Raw genomic sequence first — 23,007 nt, 5'->3', positions numbered from 1 at the left:
TAACAGGTGTACCCAGTAAAGTGGCCAGTGTAGATTGGATAGTGGTTTTTTGTTACTGTTTGAATGTCCAGTCACTATAAATACATTATAATGAAAGCGATTCATTATTTTTCATTTGATTTCTGCCTCTAACGTGGTTATTGCTGAAACATCAGTGTACTGAATAATCCCTGTAAATATGCAGAATCTGATGGGAAGTCCCGAGGTTTCTGGGCTTCTGGTTTCAGTTTGTAGTCCACTTGTAGCCCGAGTTACATCAACCAATCGCGTCTGAGCAAGCATTGATTGCATGCATGTACACTTCTGTGTGGAGAACAAAAGAGGTTTTGCATTGGTCACAAACTAGTTTTGAAGGCTATAGCTATAGTCTGATAATGTTAGCATTTTTAAAGGTATCTGTACACTGAAAGCCCAGAAACATTGCCCTTTGCCATAGAGACTAAGGCCAAGGATAAAATCACCTGCTGACGCACAGTTTTGTTTTTTTTTTTTTCAATCTAATTAGAGTGTGCCTGGAGAGTCCTTACGTGGCACGTGGAGTGTGTACGAGCAGAGTGAAAAAGTAAAATAAGAGCCGGCTACTGGATCGGTGTGTCCACGTCCGCGAGCAAGTATAATTCCAGCCTTAGTCAACAGATAAGCCCATTTGTTCTCCAATTGTGTGATAAGTAGAGGGGACACGTTCTGCTGTTGTTTTAGCCAGAGAAATAATTACGAATATCCAGTGCATAATTATGTAGCAGTGGTGCAATCATGTAGTGAAATGCAACAGCTGTCTCCACTTGTTTACTAGTTAGTGTAGCAAATACTATATATTGGATAATTAGAACACAGCTGTAGTCTAGGTAGGTTTTCCAGAAGAAACAACAGGGCAAAAACCAAAAAAAACAACTTTGGAATTTGAAGAATTATTAGGAAAAACGTGACTGACAAGGTAACTTGAACATAAACTTATAATTAATTTTAGCGAGAGCGTGTCCTGATCATAACTTTGCAAAAACAAAACTTGCTCATTTCTGTTATTGATATGCCATCGCTCATTATACAGATGGAATATGATTATATAATTAAAAACCAACAGAATCCAGCTTCAAGCATTATTTCGTCAGCTGAGTTTATTTCCTTGGCATAAAAGAGGTTGTTTAATCATCTCATTTGTATTCTATTAAAGCAGACCATTAGTCACAGATCTGTTTATCACATGTCAGCATGTGTCTCCGCTTGTCTCCCCGGAGACAGCGAGAGAAAGACGGAAATGAACAAAGAGAGAAAAAGATATCAGCTGACCGCATGCCTCCAGGCCTGTGCTGTATCTCCCCCGACAGTCTTAATCTATCAGCAGGTCAATCTGTCGACAGGTTTTCCATAGAAAGCCAGCCTGAGAGACATCCGCTGGCTTGGGCAGACACCTTATGCTAACGCAGAATGTGCACAGTGGCTAAGAGACACATGCTCGCACAGCGTGAAGCCCGCTCATGTCAGTGTGCAACCACATGCTATCAAATACACTACACCATAATGTGATAGTGGAGTGACTGCAGGCTTAAATCCTAAAAGAGGTAAAAACCTTTCCAAGGAATTATATAGTGCTATGTCGAAAGACAGATTCTCAAAGTCTTGAGGAAACTGACCTCTGAAAAATGACAAAAATAAATGTTTTTTTTTAAAAGGCTACAACCAATGAAGACAAATCATTTTCTATAGGCAAGTAACATTTAGCTTACTACACTTCTCACAATTCAGACTATCCTCTGTCCACTACTTGCTGTAATTCAGCCTCTCATTTAGCATCATCCTTTAGAGAAAATAAAGCATGTGCCATGGGTATTCGGCCCATAATCTGTTTTAAATTTGGCATCCATTAAAGCTGTTGCTGCTATAAGATTAAAAACTGTTAATATAGGCAGAGTGTGATTTTCCAGAGGGGATGGTGGGGATAAAAATTTATCCCTCTGATTTTTAGTGCTGCATTTTGAAATGATCTACAGTGCAAACAGAAAACAAATACAAAACTGACTTTCACATTCAGCTCTTGCGATCCCGTGACAGTCGAGATAACACTGCACATAAAAGGATGATCCAGATCCCGTCCCATTCCGAGTTTCCGTTAAACTTGCTTACATTAAACTGCTGTTTCGATGTGAAAACTACCACTAACTAAAAAAAGGAGAATGAAAAAGATTCAAAATGCCAGAACCTCACAGAAAATTCTAGAAATATTCCTACTGAGTGTCAACCACATATATGCTCATCATCACAATTCCCTACAAATCTGCAGCTTATTATTTTAACTCGTCAAACTGCAGCTATGCATCGGAGCGGCTGTCTGCACGGTTTGCTGGTTTTGCAAGTGCAAAGGCGCAGCGGCTGTGATGGACTGATAGAGAGGAACAATCACAGTCCTGTGTGTAAAGATCAGCCTCAACCTCACCATCATTCACTGCATTATTCAGCCATGACTTTTAGTCTTTGGTCAGCCAGTGATTCCCTATTTTCAGATGTTTATTGACTTTTAAACTGCAAAAGTCTGTTAAAATTACAGTATTTTTGCTGTTTTACTTTGAAATATTTGGATAAGCGGAAGCGAATGGATGGATGGATCTTAAACTGTTTTGTTTGACTGAGTGTCTAAAGAGGAATACGTGAGGAATATTATGCATATTCATTTATTTTTTAAAAAAAAATTACAATATTATAGGAAATTTTCTGGTTATATTTTTAAGCTCTAAACTCAGTTTAAGATAATAAACATTAGATTACAGCAGTAATAAATACTCCAGCAGACTTCAGTATATGGGACTGCTGTAGTTTCTGAAAGGTTTTTGTAGGGGGGAGGAAAAAAAAGCACCCGCTCCCAATTTTGTCATCCTGAATATAGACTGAACATAACACAGACAATCAATGACGTTAAACCTGAGAGGCTGAGACAAACGGTGCGTGTTAAAGACCCTAAAAACAGAAGCAGTGAATATTAATGTAGTAAAAAACTATGATATTATTGTTGTTGAAGGTCATTTTCTAAGGCTAGTTAAAGACTTTTCTTTGATTTGGTTTACCAGAATTTGTGAAACCTCACTTTGATCTATAATATTAATGATGTGTGATTTTTGCCACACATTTTAAAGGAATGATGATTTGGGACCACAGAGCAAAAGACAACTCAAACTGCCACTTCTAGCTAAACTAGCAGTTTATCAATAAACTCGTAAATTAAATTGAACAAATTAAACGAGATTAAATTTGAGCATTCCTCTTTCACACAGTGCAGTACACTTTTTTCCCCCCACACAGCGCTACAAAGCGCTTGTACATGCACCATTTTAGATCCCCCCGCTATTTAATGAAATGCTGAGAGGCCTCTTTTACACATTTTTAGAGTGGTACTGCAAAATCAAGTGCAAGCACGGAATAGCCATGAAAAACTCTTCAAAAACCTGTTTCTCTGTTCAGAAAGCCGTTAGATTAGAGTCACAGAGGTGAGGAGATCAGATTGAGATGAGGGGTGTAACCTCAGCAGCACAGTTCATTAAAGGTCACCTGTATCGTGAGCTGTCACAGCTATTTTCTGAGTCAGTGAGGATGACTGAGTATATTTTGCACGCAAGCTAAGGTAAACCACGCATGTCTAAACAATTTCTACTATGTGAGAGATGTGTTAGGGATAGGGAGTTTAGAGTTTGCTGACCTCTTTGCTTCTCTGGGGAGAAACCCGAGGAGTTGCTGACGGGGTATGAGGAAGGACGGAGATGGACGCAAAGAGCCCAAGTGTGAAGTTTGTGCTACTGTGCTTGTGGCGTGAGGGTTGTCAAAGTCAAGTGCTGGTGTCTAGTCAACGCGCGCACACGCATACATGCACGGTTTGACCTGCCGTCGCAGAAATATGCTCCTGCCTCTTCCTGGATTGACCCTGAGGACTTCACCACAGCAGGTGCATCCAGCTCCACTTCCCTCGCCACTCATCACTTGCTATCTTTTATAGTCTTGAAGAACAGTCTGTCAGTGGTGAGGTATAAATCAGGTCTCCAATGACTGTTACTTTTTCCTGTGGCTTTCTGACTTTATTTGAGCAATGTAGAGTGAATTATGTATGAGCTTTACTCCATCACCGATTCTCATCCAACTCACATTTTTGACTACTAAGAAATGTTTTATTACACTGTCACCAGTCATTACAAGAGTCTATTTGTCAGCTGAGTTTCTTGAAGCTTATATGACCTGCAGTAGTTTATTGTAGATGTTTTTTACCGACTTTTGATGTAGCAATTGTGTTTTTTTAGCGACTCCACCAACCAAAGTGTGAAAAATGACACATTCTCCTGTTTGTTGCACAGGCACTTTCAAGCAGCACGCATTTCCACGATTGTAAGGAAAATTCGATTAGGGGTTTCTATCACAATGCAGTTTATGGATTTTGCGAGTGGCAAACATTTCCAAACTTTCAAATTAACATGCATAATTTCAAATTAACAGTTCAAAAAAGATTAAACTTCTGATAAAAACTCCGCTAGGTTTACGAGACACCATCAATCGACCTCACCGAACACATTGTTGCTGCTGCAGACTGAAGATGGAAAAGTAAGACATGACTAAAGCCATAGTTTCAAGGCAAAAAACACTAAAGTCCACTATGAGAACTCTGCTTCACAACCCTCCCTGACCACCTCCTTCCTCTTGAGCAACTCATGAATTCATCCACTCAAAACTGTTTCTGCTCAACGTAATCCACGTGCCGCCACACTGTAGCTAGGAAATATTAAATAACGGTGCATTCCAGAGTCTACACAATTCAATTTATTTCAAAACCAATAATGTTTTGAATATTAGATGATACTAATAAACCAGAAGGGTATTGTACAGTAAACAATGTACGATGATAACAGCTCTGAATTTAATATGGAAGTCCCTTAATGGAATCCATTCTAAATGAGATCACATATTGGATTGAAGTTTTTCAGCAATTAATTTTTGCAAAACATTTTTTTGTGTGCTGTGTGTTAATTTGGTTGAACCTGAAAATAAAAAAAGAAAGAAAAACATAATATATATGATATGCCGCCCTCTGTATCAGCACCAGGAGTTCAGACCAGATCAAAATGAATAAATTATTGTTATTCTGAAATCAACTGTACCAGTGGACCATGGACTTGAGACACACGTTACATTGTATTTGTAGTATACTGTATGTGGCCTTTTAAAACCAGGACTTCAATGACAGCTTTAAACTCTGATTTTGTCATTCATCTAAAAGACTAAATCTTGACAAATCACGACCTAAAAATTGCTACTTTAGGACTAGATGACAATAGTCCTACACCTTAAGCTGATAAAAGAGGTTTTTGTAATGCAGTTACTGTTTGCACACACGCACGTTTCACAGCTTTATAATATAACTTCAACAGCAGTAATAAATTGTCTGGCTGGATTACAAGCTTGGTACCAACCACTCAGATACAAAGAACCTGTTAAAATGGGCCCTAGAGGGACGGACCAGACACTTACTGGCTCTCTGCGCCAAATAGCCAACTGCCTAGGACTAAATGCTGGGTTCGTTGTCTTTTTATGTCTCTTTCTTGCTTTAACTCTTTTTCTGTCCTTTTCCATCCTCTCTCCACCTCTCAGGAGATTCGCTATCATAACTGCAGACAAGTAAAACTGTCTCTGGTGCTCCCCCTCAGCTGTCCCCCCTCTGGCATGGTATTTGCTTTGCCCCACCTATTTAACATTTTTGGCGAGGAGAACAAGAGGAAAATACAAACCCACCGAAAGCATAGTCTGTAGGGTCACGATACATGCGTGTGACATTTTGCCAGACAAAAGTTGACACCGAGAGTACACGTGTCGGACCTAAATAATAATCTATCTTTTTCCTGCGGTCACTTTCCTTCTGTCCCTCAGTAGAAGCACTGAATGGCCCACTGCTCCAACAGAGCAGCTTAGCAGCCAACAGAACAGAAGCCTTTGGCTGTAAAAGACAGGTGCGAATGAAACCGAGCGAGTGTCAAGCCGAGTAACTCTATAAAAGAGCACAGACGCTTGGTCAACCTACCGTGAGCTGATAAGGTTTAAACTGAAATATGAACAGAAGACTGTGCAGGTGGAATGCTAGAAGAGTAAAATGACAGCTTTTCAAATGAATGCAAAAGCCAGAAAGTGATTTTTAAACACGACAAAAAAAAAGTCTTGTTAATGCAAAGGTGACAGAAAAAAAAACAGTTCCTGCAATGCTGACTTTTGGTGAGTAAAAAGCAAGTAGAAGAGGAAAGATAGATCAATGCATCGACACTGATGCTGATAATAGTATCAGATGAACACTAGGACAATACTTTGTTTCTAGCCCACTGAATTGTGATAAATAAATTACACTCTTCCAGCTCAAGCATATAGGTGTGTCAAACATAAGGCCCAGGCGCCAGCATCGGCACAGCAAAGATTCCAACCTGGCCCTCTGGCCAACTGTGGAAAATGTGGAATAGTGCATTACATTTTTGACTTGACCTCCGTTATCCTCTTTACATACACCAGAGAAATCAAGCAGTAGATAAACTATTAAATGACAGAAAAGTTCCTGTTTTTTCCACTAGCTACTAAACTTTTTGTTTTTTACAATATGTCCACAGTAAAGAAAGTTTGTGAATTAACAAAAATGTTGTTTTATAATGACAAGACAGTCAGGGACGATGAGCTGCCAATTTTCGAGACTTCCTTTTTCTTTCATTAAAAGGAATTACATGTGTGGTTGAACTTCCTTGCAGTGACAGAGCAGGTAGTTTCTTTAGTCCAGCCCATGTAGAATCAAAGTGGGCGGTGTTTACGTGATGTAGAGCGACCCCTTGTAACACCGGAAAACAACTTTCTACTTTTTCAGGCTAAAGACTGAAAAGACTGAAAGAGAGATATCTGGAATGAAAATGTGAGACACCTGTACTCTCCTCTTGATGTTATTTTGGATCTCTAACAGCAACCACAATGCTTAACATCGACGTTAAATTTAAAAAAAAAAACATTCAATTTTTTTTATTATGCATTTCTCTGCAACCCCATTCAAGGTGAGGCAAAATAACCGATGTGTGTCGTCTCACCCATTATGTCCTCTCCCTCTTTTCTTTTTTGCTCCAATGGTGACACAGTCCTTAATATCCAGCACGGCTATCTGTGAGACCATATGCCCACGGCAGGAACCCTGAAGAGGCTGGCAGAGGGCCCACTCACAACCAGCAAATAAATAATGGGCCATTATGTTCAATCATATGCTGAGCTATAAAGGTCTAAAGCTCAGAGCTGCAGTATGCAACACGCGGCGGTAAAAAAACAGAACAAAAAAAATACAACGAATCCTTCTGTATAGTCAATACCTGATGTATATTCCTGCTATGTACAAGAGAGCTCCATTGTTTGAAACCTTTTTAAAAGCAGACATATTCTTTCACAGGGTGACAAGCTTCTTTATTACCAGTAACACGAGCATTGTATTTAAATCTACATAAGTCCCACATACCCTCCCTTACTGCTGTAAATGCTCCAGTTTAAATAATGTTTACTGAAAGCTACAGTACACAGCTGTTTTGGGAAGACATGTAGACTGTCCAAAAAAATTGTATATTTGTGTTGAAGAATGAATCAGTATTCCATCAGTGCTGATAGATTGACTAACAGGTCTTTTTCTTTTCATTTGATTTGTAGAAAATAAGAAAACTGTAGCAGATTGTCAGCCTTCTCCTTAAAGTGGATTGCCATTTATTAATTTGTAAAGTGCTAATGGAACAATTTTCTCTGCCGGGAATGGTTTGAGGGTTCTGCGTAGTATCTCAGTTGTTGGTAGGACTGTATTCTATTGGACAGAGCTCAGATTTTTGCACCTGGATTTTGGATTTCACCTTCTACATCTGCTCCAGTTGTTACCTGGGGACCCTGGTGCTTTTCAGTGCTTCCTCTGCCTTATGTTAGTGTCAACTGGGATTAGCACAACTACCACAACTGCTCTCTTCTGCTCATTGTCAAACACCAACATGTCTGACTGGTTGGCCAGGAGCTGTTTGTCTGTCACAGGAGCTTAGCCCTTTTGTCCTCAGCCACTTTCGGACACATCACCCATCACCTGGGGACTTCAAATCCATCCGTGACACAGATGTTGCTGTACATTATCCCACTTTGTTATGCCTCTTAATGTAGACTGTCCCAGCTTCCATTTTATATCCTGCCACCATGTGCTGGAGTCTCGGGGGCATCTTTGGAAAGCCTCCAGCCTGGGCACTGTCTGCTGTGGTAAAAACCTGCATCTATGGATCTAGTGCTTAAGGCCAGTTTTTAAACTGCCATGAGCTGAGCTGTCCACTTGTAGAATTTCTTAATGTCAGCATTTCACTTTTTCTATTTGGACATGTGCAGAGGAGGGATAGTGGCTGCACTGGACAAAGGATGTTGAAGATGGAGCTGAGCAGGCAGGAGGAAAAGAGGAAAAACCACAGATGGTTCATGGATGTAGTGAAGGTGGACATGCAGAGGGTTAGTGTAACAGGGGAGGATGCCAAAGACAGGATGAGATGGAGGCAAATGACCAACTGCAAGCTCTAAAGGGAGCAGTCGAAAGAACAAGTCACTGTTTCTATCTGGTATTGACTGGTAGAAAAGTCGGGTCGTAGTCCTACAGGTGAGGAATTTGGCTGGGCTGACCTTGATATGGATGTGATAGCTTTCCTTTATGTCTGCTTTTGTCTTGTGGTAGTTCCACCCTTTCAGTCCACTGGATCACCTTTCCTCTCCACACGTATGCAATGTGTACTATTAATCAGCATTAATATTATCTCGTATAGCTTTAAGCTGGACATATGACAGTTAATACCTGGACACCATAATAATCATTTAACACGCTGACACCATATTAATCCTTACTACAGGTGCAGCATAACCACTTTCAGTATTACTATGTCTTTATACACACATTGCAGTCCTGTGCTCATAAGGAGTTGAAGCTTTCCCAGGTAATTAAAGGTCTCAAGCTTCATTCAGCGTGACTGTCTGGGTGACACATTGGTTAAGAAGCCGGGAGCTTAAGAGAGATCGCACACATGCTTACAAAACACATAGATATCACATATAACCTAGAACTAGATTTAAGCATAGGCCTGAATGTACTGAGCAAACATGTTGCACTGGAGCTTTCTTGACAACAGGTGACGCGTGGAGAGGACCAGCCCCTGGGGACTGCAGAGGCCCGGGTCCATTGCCTTTTTTGGAAGAAGATGTCAAAAAGAGGAACCTCTATGTTGCACTTTATGCTTAAAATACATGAATGTTCTGTACATGCAAATTATGTGCTTGTAAACGCAAGAAGGGGCGTTATAATACACACACACACACACACACACTGACAAATCACACACCTGTGAAGTGAAAACCATTTCAGATGACTAGATCATGAAGCTTATTGAGAGAAGGGCAAGGGTTTGCAGCGCTGTCAACAAAGCAAAGGTGGCTACTTTCAGGAATCTACAATATAAGACATATTTAGAGTTATTTATCACTTTTTCTTTTCTACGTTTGACTGGTAGTATATACACGTGTGTGCAAGGAGGACTTTTACAATCATTTTGTTAAATAAAGATTAGATATAACCAAAAACGCTGTGGTGTTTTTTCTTTCTTCAACTCTGCTGGTTGGTTTAACAGTTGGTGGGGAGCCTGAGGCCAAAGTAAATTAAGGGTTTTTTTGTTGTTTTTTAACCAGAAGAGTGAAGAGAATTTATTTTGCCTTTGTCTGAAACAAAGGGTAATTGATGCTATCGCTTACCTTGCACACTGAAAAAAAAAATCAATACAGAAGACAGCACAACTCAAAGAGCATGCCATTGCCTTCTGTCTAACATAGCGGTGTATTGATGTGACTCTTTGAGCTGCAAATTAGTTGAAGTGACAGTATAATGGACCCTGGTGAAAAGAAAGGGAGAATTTTAGGTGAAAACAAAGGATTCTTTCATTCCTTTATTCTCACCAGTGCTCTGTTCCCCATAACGGTATCAATTATAGTTTCATATCTGAGAAATGTAATCTATTTAGACTGGTTTGTTATGCAAATAACCTGTGGAAGTTATGTAGTGAAGCATTTTGTAATGTGCTCTCTGTCTATCTCTACCACTAAAATCAATTTATGCTTCTTTAAACATGTCAGCAATGGCAGCAGGAGAAGAGAAAGGGTGGGTTTAATTAAGTGTCTGTAACGACTGTGGTTTAGATGCTAAATGGTTCTTATGGATTTTATACTGAGTAATTAGGCTATATAGTGCAGTGCTTATTCATCCTGTATTCTTATTTACACCACTTTTTATACAGTTAAAGAAAAATCTGACTTTCCCATGCCAAGCTTTAAAACATGCCATGATGAATGCACTCTTTTAAGATGACCTTTAAGTCATTTTCTTATAATAATCTTAATAATAATCACTAATCTGACCGTTTTAATGAGTCACTAACTATTCAGCCTATGCAATATCAAAGGTCATGTGACACTTGGTCATAGATTATAATGATATAATTAAAGAAAGCAATTTCTTACTTAAAGGCACAGTGTGGAAAATGTCACCACTAGATGTCAGGAGATTGCACATTTCCAATTCAAGTGCATTATTCTTGGCCACTGTAGGACAAACACACATTAGGACCTGAGTTATACGCTGTTACTTTTTGTTCTGAAAATTATATTTGCAAATTTGAATATTAGGAGGTGAAATTATTTTTTGACCAAAAAACAAACCTTTTCTAAAAGTACTGTAAGGTTGTTGTAAGACTACTCATACAACTACTTGTAGCATCATGTCCTTGACTATGCTTTAGTCAGCCAAGAGAGATCTAAAAGCTTAAATTTAAACTTTTAATTTCAATTACCTGTCTAGCAGAAAGCAGGTGGGTGACTTCGGCTTTACTTGTAAAACCCTCTCTCTGCAACTCTTTCCGTGTGGGAAAGGCGACTGTGCCAATATTTATGGGCATCCCTTATCAGATGACAAACCATAGCTTTGAACCTTGATATCTTAAGCCTAAATGTGCAACCATGTTTTAAAATTTGTCTCATCAATTTGTTGGAAGACATAACTACACACTTATCTACGAGTAGATTCTTTTTTTCTATCAAATAACCTAAAAAACTGACTGAAAGCTGTCAAACCATCAAATTTGACTGACTGATAAATGGTTTAACTGATGACCTTTACCAAAAGAGATCCTTTGTATATACAAGGGATGCCATGAATTCAGAAATGTAGTAGTTGTAGAGTCTGGGTGCAGTTTCCCCCTCCAGGGGCAAGGGTACCTAGACTCGGGGCTTAGAGTACGCTTGGGGAGTGTGATTGTGTGTACAGTGTCTCTCTATGTCTGTCTCCACGTTGGGTGAGTGTTGAGCAATTGTATATGAGAGCATGAGGGTGGGAATAGATGTTTGTATCTGTGTGTGCCTGTTTGTCTGTGTCTATATGTCAGGTTGGGTATCAGACGCCACCTCTCTGGGGACATCTCAGGCCCTCCAAGGTTTGGAGGCCCATCTCCCCACCACTTCCCCTGCCGGTGGCGGACGCCCTCAGACATCGGTGCGTTGGTGGTTCTCTGTGTCCGGGGTGGCGCCCAGGTACCCACCGGCTCACTCCTTGGCGGCTGCTTATTGGGGCCTGGAGCCTGGGGCTCGCTCGGGCCACTTTGGGGATGGGGTGCCCTCGGCCTCACGGCCCGGGGCTCGGCCACTCAGGCACAGCTGGCTGCCGGCGGAGCTCACGGGCACGCCACTGCAACCCCGGCTTCTGCTCATGGCTGCTGAGTGACCCCTCATCTGGGACTCTCCTCAGCTCTTTCTGGGATAGTGTGCGCTGCTGCCCCTCTGTTGGTCTTCCCTGGTCTCTTGTGTTCTGGGGGCCTCTGGATGTCTGGAGTCTTGATCTCCTCCATACCTGCTTCATGCCCTGGAGGTCGGGGCAGTGGCCCCCCACACCCTCTAGCAGATCATTACATGAAGGAACCTTTTAAAAACAAGCGCGTTCATGCTCACAGGTGTACACACGGGTGATCACACACACAAACTACACCCTTTTTGGCTCCTACCTCAAAGCACACTGTGCGCTGTCGATCTTACGTGCTGCACAATAATGTTTAATATTTAGTATTTACTGTCATATTCCCATATATCATTGTGATCTTGTTTATTACTCTCGTTTTCTTCTGCTTGCTTTCTTTTTTCTTCTCAACAGGTGATCCAGGTGATTGATATATGTATTTTTGTCTGCTTATTCTGTTGGTTTTGTTTTTGCCCTTTTTCCCCGTCCCTCTTCTCAGGTTTTTTTTTTCCTCTTTCTTTCTCCACGTTCTCTCCTCCAGTCAAGTCTGTCCCGTATTCAGCAAATGAAAATAAAATAAACAATAAAAAGTTGAATCAAATGGACCATTACGGCAAGGCTGGGATGGTCCATTTGGTAAAGTAAATCCGTTGGGCATCTTTCTTCGCCTTTAGACAATAATTCTGATGGCAAAAGAACCAAACGGGACAGGTTAAAAAAAAAAAAGAAGAAAAAAAAAAAGAAGAAATGTAGTAGTTGGCTAGTGTCAAGCTCAAGTCTTAGTCTCCCTCTCAATGTTTAGGCTACCTTTTTAAATTTTGAGTCTCTTGTCCTGTGTGCACTATGTTCAGTTTTGTTTCCTCCGTCGTTAGTTTGACTTAGTTCACCTGTGCCTTGTTTCCCCCCAGTGTTTCATCTCCCTAATTACCTTCTGTGTATTTAAGTCCTCAGTTTGCCTTTGTTCTTTGTCATGTCATTGTCATAAGCTGTGTGTCGGTCTGTCTGTGTGACTCCCTCCCTTTTCTTGTTTGGTTAATTGTAAATTCGGTTTGTTTCCAGGAATAAAGCTGGCCCTCAAGTTTGACTTGGGAAAAAAACAGAAGTGTTATTTAGTTTTCATAGTTGTGGAACATATTATAAATATCATCAGTTTGAATGGCATCAATAGTATTTACAGAACATAGGGTTAAGGCACCAACCATGATCTGCATTGATTTACAATTGATGAGGAGCCTTTGCTGTGCTTCATTCACATCTCCATTTTGAATTAGCAAATAACACTCAAATTAGGGCTGTGAATAACTATTGCAATTTTAATATACAGTATATTAAAATAGACATTCAGTTGTGAAAAGAAATCCAGCAGCTCCATGTTTTCCAAACAGCAGAGAAAGCAAAGCTGGATTTCCTCCACCAAGTTTTTAGACAACAGCATCTCACATCTGTATTCACTAAACAGCCTTTTTGGGGCTTTTTCAATGACACTTGTGTGAAATGTTATCAATTCTTGAAATGTGTTTCATGAGGTCACAGTGACATTGTGGTGGTCTCAGACCACAAAAACCTAAGCAGTTTATCTTTTTAAGTCTATTTAAAAGTTTGTGGCAGAAGCAAAAAAACAAAAAACAAAAAAACAAAACAAAACAGACACACACTGATCCATGGTGTTCATATCTGTCTACGTGTTTGTCTGCTAGCGAGAGTAACGTCACACTTAGAGATGGGGTGTCGAGTTCAGACATCTGGGGAGATCTGAGTCGAGTCACCGTTCCATTGAAAGGACCCAGCTGAGCTTCAGGCATCTGGTCGGAATGCCTCCTGGGCACCTTCTTTTGGAGGTTTTCCAGGCATGCCTTGCTAGGAGGAGACCCAGAGCTTTGATGGAGGGATTATATATTTAATTTGGCCTCAAAGCATCTAATATACCCCAGGAAGAACTAGAAAATGTTTACAGAGGATGTCTAGAATACTTTGCTTTGCCTGCTATTGACCCCACTCAAGTTAGCTTTACCTTTCCACAACATCCAGGTATGGAGCGAACATCTTAAACCCAAAAGTTAACGTGAAAAGTAACATGAACAAAAAGCCACAAAGCTGCGGTACACCTGGTTCGACTGTATAAATCTCAGTCATTGCAGAACAGGGAGCATGAGACTCGAACCCACTGGGTGCATATCAATAAAACATATGTAAAATTAAGACTTGTGGCCATTTCACTGTCAGTGACATGAAGAACTGCAGTTTCACCGACTGACTCACATCAGCAGAGAGCCAAACAGCAGAACAGCTGTCTTTTTGCAAGACCATTACACATGGCTGTGGCTATTTATAGCCCCGGTAACATTAATTTATCACACATATCTGTAAACCAACTTAGCAGTGATATCGCAGTCATTATTATTAAATGTCAGAAAGAAAAGACAGGACGCTGAGGATAAAATGAAAGCATCACAGACAGGAACATGACAACTGGAATGCAAACAAGATGAACGATCAAGCTGCCTCTAGAAAAATGTCTGTATGCCAGATTTGAAGGATGGATAAGGTGCCACATTCTTACCATGCATATTCATGCACATCTACGGGTTGCATGTTTGGCCCATTTTAATTGGAGATCTATGAAATGGCTTCCATAAGTGGGAGAAATTTGCAGCATTTAAAGGCTTTGTAAGTGTTGGATTTTACTTACAAATTACTCGTGCAAACGCGTAAATTTTTCAAGCAGTGCTCTAAAATTTCACTTAAGACCCAACCTGGACTCCTCAAGCCCAGAACAAGCTGTACAGACTGCATCTGTAATCATCAGACAGGGATGTGTCCCAAACATTTGGTATGAAAATGCAGCCAAAAGCACACATTAGAAATAAATATATGTATATATATGTCCTCCCTGTAACTGATGTGACTCATCACGGATGCAGAGGACCAGCAACTTTTTCCTTAAAAGAAGGACAAAACTGTTGAGTTGTGTGAAAATTTGCAGCCAAGGTGTGAAGATTCATGGTTAAGGATATATTTTCGCACTAATATAATATTAATCACAGCTCAGTAAACACCGAGCTTGTTTTGTTAGAAATGACTTCCTGAACCACCGAAAGCTGTGATAGTGAAGTCTGACAGCCTTTGGCTACAGAGCAGCGCCGTGTCTAATACCAGACTGACTGATCTAAAATTGCCTCTTAATGCCCAGCTCGCTGTGGGAAATACAGCACCAAAGCCCGGGGCTCTGAGTCTCTCTGCAAAAGGTAAATAATCCCACAGGTTCCAAGCAAGGAAGAAAAAGCAAATTTATTCTGAAACAATTTGAATGCTGTGAGGAAATAAATATTTAATACTGAAGGCAGACCCTGAGGAAAAATAGACCACAGAACACTGGAGTAAAAGCCTCAGGACTGGTGCAAAGGATCTGCTTCCAAGCTCCTACTTTTTCCCAGTTCAACTGTCTGTCTGTCACATTGCTAACCTGTCACCAGAAGAATATAGAAACAGCATCTTTAAAACATGAGGAGACAAAGCATGGTGCAGGCGACAGTATATATATATGTATATATGTGTGTGTGTGTGTGTGTGTGTGTGTGTGTGTGTGTGTGTGTGTGTGTGTGTGTGTGTGTCTGACTGATTCAGAGTGTGTGTGGTAGCAACACAGTCATCTGCATATCTATTTCCAATAAAGACATGATAGGTTTACCCAAGGAGATCATTTGTTCATTTGTCATGTTAACACCACCATTCAAGACAACATCTACAATGTTTAACCTTTAGCATTCACAAAAGGTGACAGATGGGCACAGGATGGCTGTGTTTGGGCTTCAGGGGAAAGGATAGTTTATGAAAAGAAAGGACACGCGGTGCTATTTCTAATTAGACAGCACACAGCAGCTCTTTCAAAGGCAAAGGAAATTAACTTGTCGACCTCTCGACACTCAACACTGACACAAATCAGCAACTTCACTGAGAGAATCTGCTGCTGACTGGGCACTGGGTTCAGACACAGATGACTTTGCCACCCCTCCCAAGGCTTGTTTGTGGGATATGTAGCACTTATACCCAACAATATCCGCTGGGTCAGGGTTTGCACTGACTTTCAAAATAACAGGGTCAAATGCTGTGTTTACTGCACTGCGTTCTAGGCTCGCTGAATAGGTGAAAACCCTGGGACTCCAAGGTCAGTGAACAGCACTTTCAGACGACATAAATGGCAGGCAGTACCCAAAATAATGTACTCACATTTGTGTGTCTAATGCAGACTTTTTCAAGCATGCTGGCATATTTTCCTGCATCTCCGCTTTTTATCAAGTATGCAAAAAGCTGCCCGGCTTCACGCTTCTAAAAAGCTGCTCATGGCTACCTTTGTAAACATTGAGATTAAAAAAAAAAAACCTTTCTCAAGAATATCAAAAGCAGCTTGGGGCAAAAAAGAAATTGTTGCAGCTATCTGTAGTATAGATCAATAAGTGTGTAATGACGCATTGTCTGGTATTTGTTGTTAAAATATTAACACAGCTCACAAATACAACCCCGATAAAGTGATTGTATGACAGATTTCCTATTTTAGTTACTTTTCAAGCAAAAAGAAAAGAAAAGAGGAAACCATATTTTGGTCCTGTTTATGCAGTTTTGCCTGTTTACTTAACTGTGATATGTTATAGTTAGGTTTCTGCCAGAAATGCTGTTAGACTCAATGGATGCTTCAGGGGGAGGACAGAGTTTATAATTCAGTTCAATTTAATGCTGTATTTGCTATTCATATAATGCTATCCTCCCACTATAATGCTAATTGTTAATTGTGTGGTGGAACTGATAGAAGAGCAGCAGAGGGAAGGGGAACCGAGAGAGGCACTGGGAAGTTTATTTCCCACTGCCAACATGAAGATAAAGTCATCTGTATTTATACCAGCGGGATAGCACAGGATCATAACCTGGTACAGCTTTGAATGATTTAGTCTACCCTGATTAGTAGAGATATATGAATGGATATCAGCTGAACCAGTGAGGAAGATATTTAATTGTCCAGCTGGTCCTTTAATCTGTCTTTTTAAAAAAAAAAAATTATGTAAAAACAACAGAAACAGTAAAGTAATACACATTAGCAAACAAAATGGCTGTACCTCTTTAGCTAGGCTAGATGTCTGCTAGCTAGGCCTCAACTCAGCTAAGCTAACTGAACTGGACCATTTTATGGTGCTGGTGCCTTCTGGAGCAGTTTGATGAAGAAATAATATAGCCATGACACAATTGTTCAATAATTTAGAGTTTTGGTTTTGGCGGATTAAATTGTAGCATTCCAATTAGCACTAAGGATAACGCTTGGTACAATATGGGTTAGTGCTGCACTCACACACAGTATAAAGTGCTGGTTTCTATTTGCTGTTCTCGAGATAAATCATTCCACCATCACCAAGTTGGTTTCAAAAGACCAGATATGACGAAGAAGGAACAGTGAAACCACTGGCTCATTGGCTAATAACCTGTCAATCACAAGTTGATAACCACTGACCATATCCAGAGTAATGCACTTTTTTTAAAAACAGAGAATAACCAAAGCAAACCTAACAGTATATTCAATTTGACCCCAAATGAGTAAGTGAACCATAAACTCAGCAAGAACATTTTTACGGAAATCAAGTCAGAAAGGAGTTTTTCCCAAAAGGTTTCTATAGCTCCAAAAGTCCTTTTTGCAGCAATCACCATCCGTTGGCCCTGGCACTGTTGGCAATGCTTCATATTGTTAGGATTCAGCTTGCTAACAGAGCTTTCCAGCCTTAGCAAATAACTTAGTAATCTACACTCAGGTCCAAATATGGTCACTTCTGGCTACAAAAAACAAAAAAAATTGCTGACACTGAAATTGCTGACACTGAAATGCTGGCACTGAGCCTCCAAAACAAGATGTGACAGCACAGTTGATCTCCTAAAGAGAGTTCATGTACATTAGCCCAATACAAAAATAACAAAGATTAAGTAGCGTTGGGGATCATGGTCATACATTTGGATTTTGACTAGAGTCAGCTATTCATTTATACTTTGTTTTGGTACTTAAATGTTTGAGCTTTTGCAATATTTGATTAATCAAGTCACTTATTAATGAGGATACTGACTGAAAATAAAAATAAGAGTTAAATACTTTTTAAAGTATACACCAGGGGTGGGCAAATCCAGGCCTCGAGTGCCGGTGTCCTGCAGGTTTTAGACGTGTCCTTGATCCACCACAGCTGATTCAAATGGCTAAATTACCTTCTCAACATGTCTTGAAGTTTTCCAGAGGCCTGGTAATGAACTAATCGTTTGATTCAGGTGTGTTGACCCAGGGTGAGATCTAAAACCTGCAGGACACCGGCACTCGAGGCCTGGATTTGCCTACCCCTGGTATACATTATATTACCAAATGTATTCACTCACTCATCCAAATTACTGAAATCCAGCGTTCCAATCACTTCTATGGCCCCAAGTGTATAAAATCAAGCATCTAGGCATGAAGACTGCTGCTACAAACATTGTGAAAGAATGAGTTGCTCTCAGGAGCTCAGTGAATTCCAGCGTGGTATTGTGATAGGATGTGCAACAAGTCCAGTCTTGAAATTTTCTCACTACTAAAATCCAAGAGCAGGATGAGTGGATGCTGAGATGCACAGTGTGCAAAGGGTCACCGACTCAGTCACTACAGACCTCCAAACTCCTTGTGGCTTTCAGATTAGCTCAAGAACAGTGTTGAAAGGTTCATGGAATGGGTTTCCACGATGCAGCTGCATCCAAGCCTTACATCACCAAGCACAATGCAAAGCGCTGGACGCAGTGGTATAACGCATACCACCACTGGACTCTAGAGCAATGGAGACGTGTTCTCTGGAGTGATAAATCACACTTCTCCCTCTGGCAATCCAATGGACGGGTGTCAGTTTGGCGGTTTCCAGGAGAACGGTACTTGTTTGACTGCATTATGCCAACTGTAAAGTTTGGTGGAGGAGAGATTATTCTGTGGGGTTGTTTTTCAGGAGGTGAGCTCTGCCACTTAGTTCCACTGAAACGACTTTATGCTTCAACATACCAAGACATTTTGGACAGTTTCATCCCCCAACTTTATGGGAACAGTTTGGGGATCGCCCCTTCCAGTTTCAACATGACTATGTGCTATTGCACAAAGCAGGGTCCATAAAGACATGGATGAGCGAGTTTGGTGTGGAAGAACTTGACTGGCCTGCACAGAGTCCTGACCTCAGCCTGATATACACCTTTTAGATGAATTAGGGTGGAGACTATGGGCCAGTTCTTCGTCCAACATCATTGTCTGACCTCACAAATGTGCTTTTGGCACAATGATAAACCATGTGGAAAGCATTCCCAGAATATTTGGAGCTGTTATAGCTTCTATCATTTTACATCTTATGGATTAAGAATGAGATGTCAGTCTTAGCAATACACTGCATCTTTGTCTGCCCTACAGTTTCCTGCTATTTAAGGACCAATATATATTCTGCTGATAATGGTATCACTTTAGAGCATCAACCCAGTGCTGTAAAAAGTCTGATGTATAGGGTGAAATACACACAGAGTGTACACAAAGCACAGATAATAACAGTCACTGTGTCAGCTGTGGTTCTTTTTAACACCAACAAACTCCGACCAGCTTATACATCAGTTCATTAGGCACCTACTTACCATGAAAAGGCCACCATGACCACAAAACAACCCACCACCCACACTGTACCTATCTGTCTCTTCTCTCCAGCTAAACCTCCTACCTCTCCCTCCTCCACACACACACACACTGCAACAGCATTCTGTTTAATCAAAATAGAGCTGCCCTTCAACGCATTTACATGTCTCATAATGGGGAAGAGTCGGTACGAAGCCTGTCATTACGCGCACCATTAAAACACAGCAGTAGACTAATCTAGCACTTCCATAAGCAACAGCAGCAGCAGCAGCAGGAGGAGGAGAAGCAGCAGAGGACGAGGGAGTGGAAGCTGACTGTGGATGGAGAAGGAAAAGAAAGCAAAAGCAGTCATTCGATGCATGGTTGGTTTGGCTGTTTGAAGGCTGGGAAAGCCGCAGTGGTGAGAACATGACAAGGAGGAGGAGGAAGAGGAGCAGCAGTGAGAAGAAGAAGAACCAGGTAGGGATGTCAGAGGAGTGACATGAGCACTCGGTGAAGTGTGAGAAAGAGCAGCAGGTGAAGGGAGAAGTGTTGCATAAACAGCAGGAGGAGGGACCAGCAAACAGGCCGAAACAGCAGGTGATGCCTGCTGGGAAGGAGAAAGAGAAAGGAGCAAGAAGTCATGCTTGAGGAGAAAGGGGAAGGAACGGGAGAAGAAGAGAGGGGGAAAAAGCAGGAGAAAAGGGAGGAACAAAGGCAAGGGATCCATGGGTAGGAAGGAACACCAACAGAAAGAAAGGCTGAAAGACGAGCAGAAGAGGAACTCTTGAGGAGGAACATCAGGACTGAGATGAGAGGTGTGGAGAGGGGTTAAAGAAGTTCATGAAAACACCCAGAAAAATGATGATGTGCAGACTAGTTGATGCTGGGATCCTTTAGGGAAAATAGGTGATGTCTGTAGAGGACAAGCAGGAAAGCAAAGGATGAAGCAGAAGATGTTTTTAGGGGGTGTAGAAGAAATTGGATCTTTGGAAAAAGAAGGGGGAACAGGAGTAGATGGTGAGCAGCAGTAAAATTACGCTGTTCAGAGAGGAGCACCAGCAGTGAGAGGTGCTGGAAGGGAAGTAAAAATAAGGGGCAGCGGGTGAAGCTTGTGGAGAAGAAGCAATAACAATGTGATGCTTGGCTTACAGGAGCAACAGGGGTTAGGGATAGAGGAGCGGCGGGATGCTTTTGAGACGAGTTGCTGGAGATCGTACTTGGGAGAGGTTCACTGTAACACAAAAGAGGCATGAGGTGATGTTTGGAGGCGAGCGTGGGGAGATGGCGCTTCGGGCGGGGAAGCGGCAGGGAGGAGCAAGAGGTCACTGTAGGGAGGAGCAGCAGAAGGAACAGCGGGGGAGGTGGAAGCAGCTACAAGGAGCCGGTGAGCACCTGCAAGCTATAATTATGATTCACTTTGCTGCTCACAGGTGAGTGGTGGCCTGTGTGATAAAACAGCTACAACAGTGCACTCAGGAGGGAGAAACATGGTAATGTTTGATACTAAACAACACACATTTTTATAATATGGCAACAGACATTTATGGACCCTGTAAGAAACTTGATACAATTTATGCATGTGTCATGTACATAAAGGCAGTACTAAATGTGATTTATGTCCTTTTTCGTGTCCTGGAAAGGCTCGATGTTTACGGCTGTATAAAAGTAGAACATGGAATATATTAGAAGAGCACAAAGGGACTACTTTCTGTGTCATTTCGTGCATGCGTGCACAGCAATAACTGTCAGTATTCCCAATAAAGCACTAATTGGCCCACTGCTGAAAGGCAATTAGCGCTCATATTAAACCTCAAACACACCCAGCTCACCATGAAGGACCAGAAAACTTACTGTGGTATAAATCCTCCATCAGTCTCAAGTTTCTTCCAAAAATGCATGGAGCTCTGCATAAAGTTAAATTGCAAATGTCTAAGGATAAGAAAGCTGAAGATGTAACATCAGCTAAGAAGTCTTCTGCTCAACCACTGTGCATAAATTAAATCACCCTGCGCCAGCTGTAGCACTCAGAAAGATGCTCCCTGGTTTGCAAACCTACCTTCCACTGCATGCACTGAAGTAACCGTGAAGAGAACCAGAACAGCCCAAGTGGCCGGCATGGCCAGTCTGACTCCCTGTCCGTCCTCTCCCATTATCCTGCTGACAGAGAAGAGAGAAAAAATCCCCACTGGAACACGCTGTATTCCTCTGGTAAGCAGTCACATCGCAGTCTTCAGTCTGTGTGAGTGTGTGCTGAGCCGGCACAGCCAGCGAGTGCTGAAGGGGATACACTTCTGCTGGAGATCCGCTCTCTCTCTCTCTCCTCTCACCGTCTCCTCGCGCACACCTTTCCGTCCAATCAGGACAGAGAATGTCGGCTCGTAAACCAATCACCCATTCTTTTCCACCTGACCCAAGATGAATGCCCAATGGTCAGGTCTCCCCTCCACTGCCTCCATCCCACAGCACGACGAGCTGGCGTGACGGGACAGCGACACCCAGTGGTCAAGGATCAGCACAGCAACTAACTAAACCTTGCAGTGACTGTGGTCCTGTGACATTGAATTGCTGAAGAGTCATTATGATGGGATGTGAGCTGTGGTCTTTCTCAAGAGTCTTTAAGGATATTGCAGCAATAATGATGTTCGATCCTCCTGATAAAGCAGGAGAATCAATGCTTCTCAGCTATTGGTTCCCCAAGGTTTGGACTGAGACTGCTTCTTCCCTACACACGCACGCCTCATTTCTTTTTATTTTGCTTTGAAGAAGCCACATCTTCTCATAAATTTAAAGTGTTCTGAAGAACTATTGCTGTTTTACTTTAAACACTGCCTGCTTTTCCCCTCATTTTCAGTCCAGTCCTTGTACCTGACCATTTTCAGTTTATTAAGCCACTCAACACTGACCTGTGAGCTATTCTGGCATTAAAAAGGCACCTAACTTACAGGATGGACCAGTGTTGTGTCGACATTTTCCAAAGAGCTTTTAGCATATCTTGGCATGGTGCGCAGTGTATCCTTAAAAAAAACTGAGGAAACTGGACAAGTGGAGGACAAAATAACAAATCTACTGTTTGCCTCATCAGAAACAGTCACAGTGAAAGGGTGGCTGTCAAGAATTATTAAGTAAAGAAAATGAGGACAAAAGGCTGAGGTGTGCCAAATTACACAGAAACTAGACTGGAAATTAGTGGCAACAGATCCTATGGACCAAAGAATATAAGTGATATATTTTTGGTTTGAATCATCATCAACATTTATGGAAGAGGTCAGGAGAAATGTTCCACAGTGAGTCTCTACAGCCATCTGTAAAACATGGTGGAGGCTCTGTCATGGTTTGGGGTTGCATTTCAGCCAGTGGTGTTGGTGACCTTCTCAAAATTGGTGGAATTATGAACGCAGAAAAATACGGTCGGATTTTGATTCATCAGGCAAAACCTTCTGGAAAGCATCTGGTTAGAAACAGCTTCATTTTTCATCATGACAATGATCTCAGACACACTCATAAACTCATACCTGCATAGAAAAAAATACACACAATCAATCACGGAGTGGCGTTCCCA

General features: G+C 41.4%; 1 protein-coding gene across 1 annotated transcript in view; it reads right to left on the bottom strand.

Annotated features, from left to right (window-relative positions):
- LOC116336361 (ephrin type-B receptor 1-like) overlaps positions 1-21,883 on the bottom strand; it is a 119,755-nt gene extending 97,872 nt beyond the window's left edge. Inside the window, exon 1 of the mRNA XM_039601533.1 lies at positions 21,505-21,883. Coding sequence (XP_039457467.1) covers positions 21,505-21,598 — 94 coding nt within the window. The 5' untranslated portion in view covers positions 21,599-21,883. The remainder of the gene's footprint in view (positions 1-21,504) is intronic.
- Between the last annotated feature and the right edge of the window lie 1,124 nt (positions 21,884-23,007).

The sequence above is a fragment of the Oreochromis aureus genome, linkage group 17, assembly GCF_013358895.1.
Source record: "Oreochromis aureus strain Israel breed Guangdong linkage group 17, ZZ_aureus, whole genome shotgun sequence".
In the NCBI taxonomy this organism is placed as follows: Eukaryota; Metazoa; Chordata; class Actinopteri; order Cichliformes; family Cichlidae; genus Oreochromis; species Oreochromis aureus.
The sequence above is the reverse complement of the archived record's forward strand: the minus strand, read 5'-3'. Positions and strand labels throughout refer to the sequence as shown.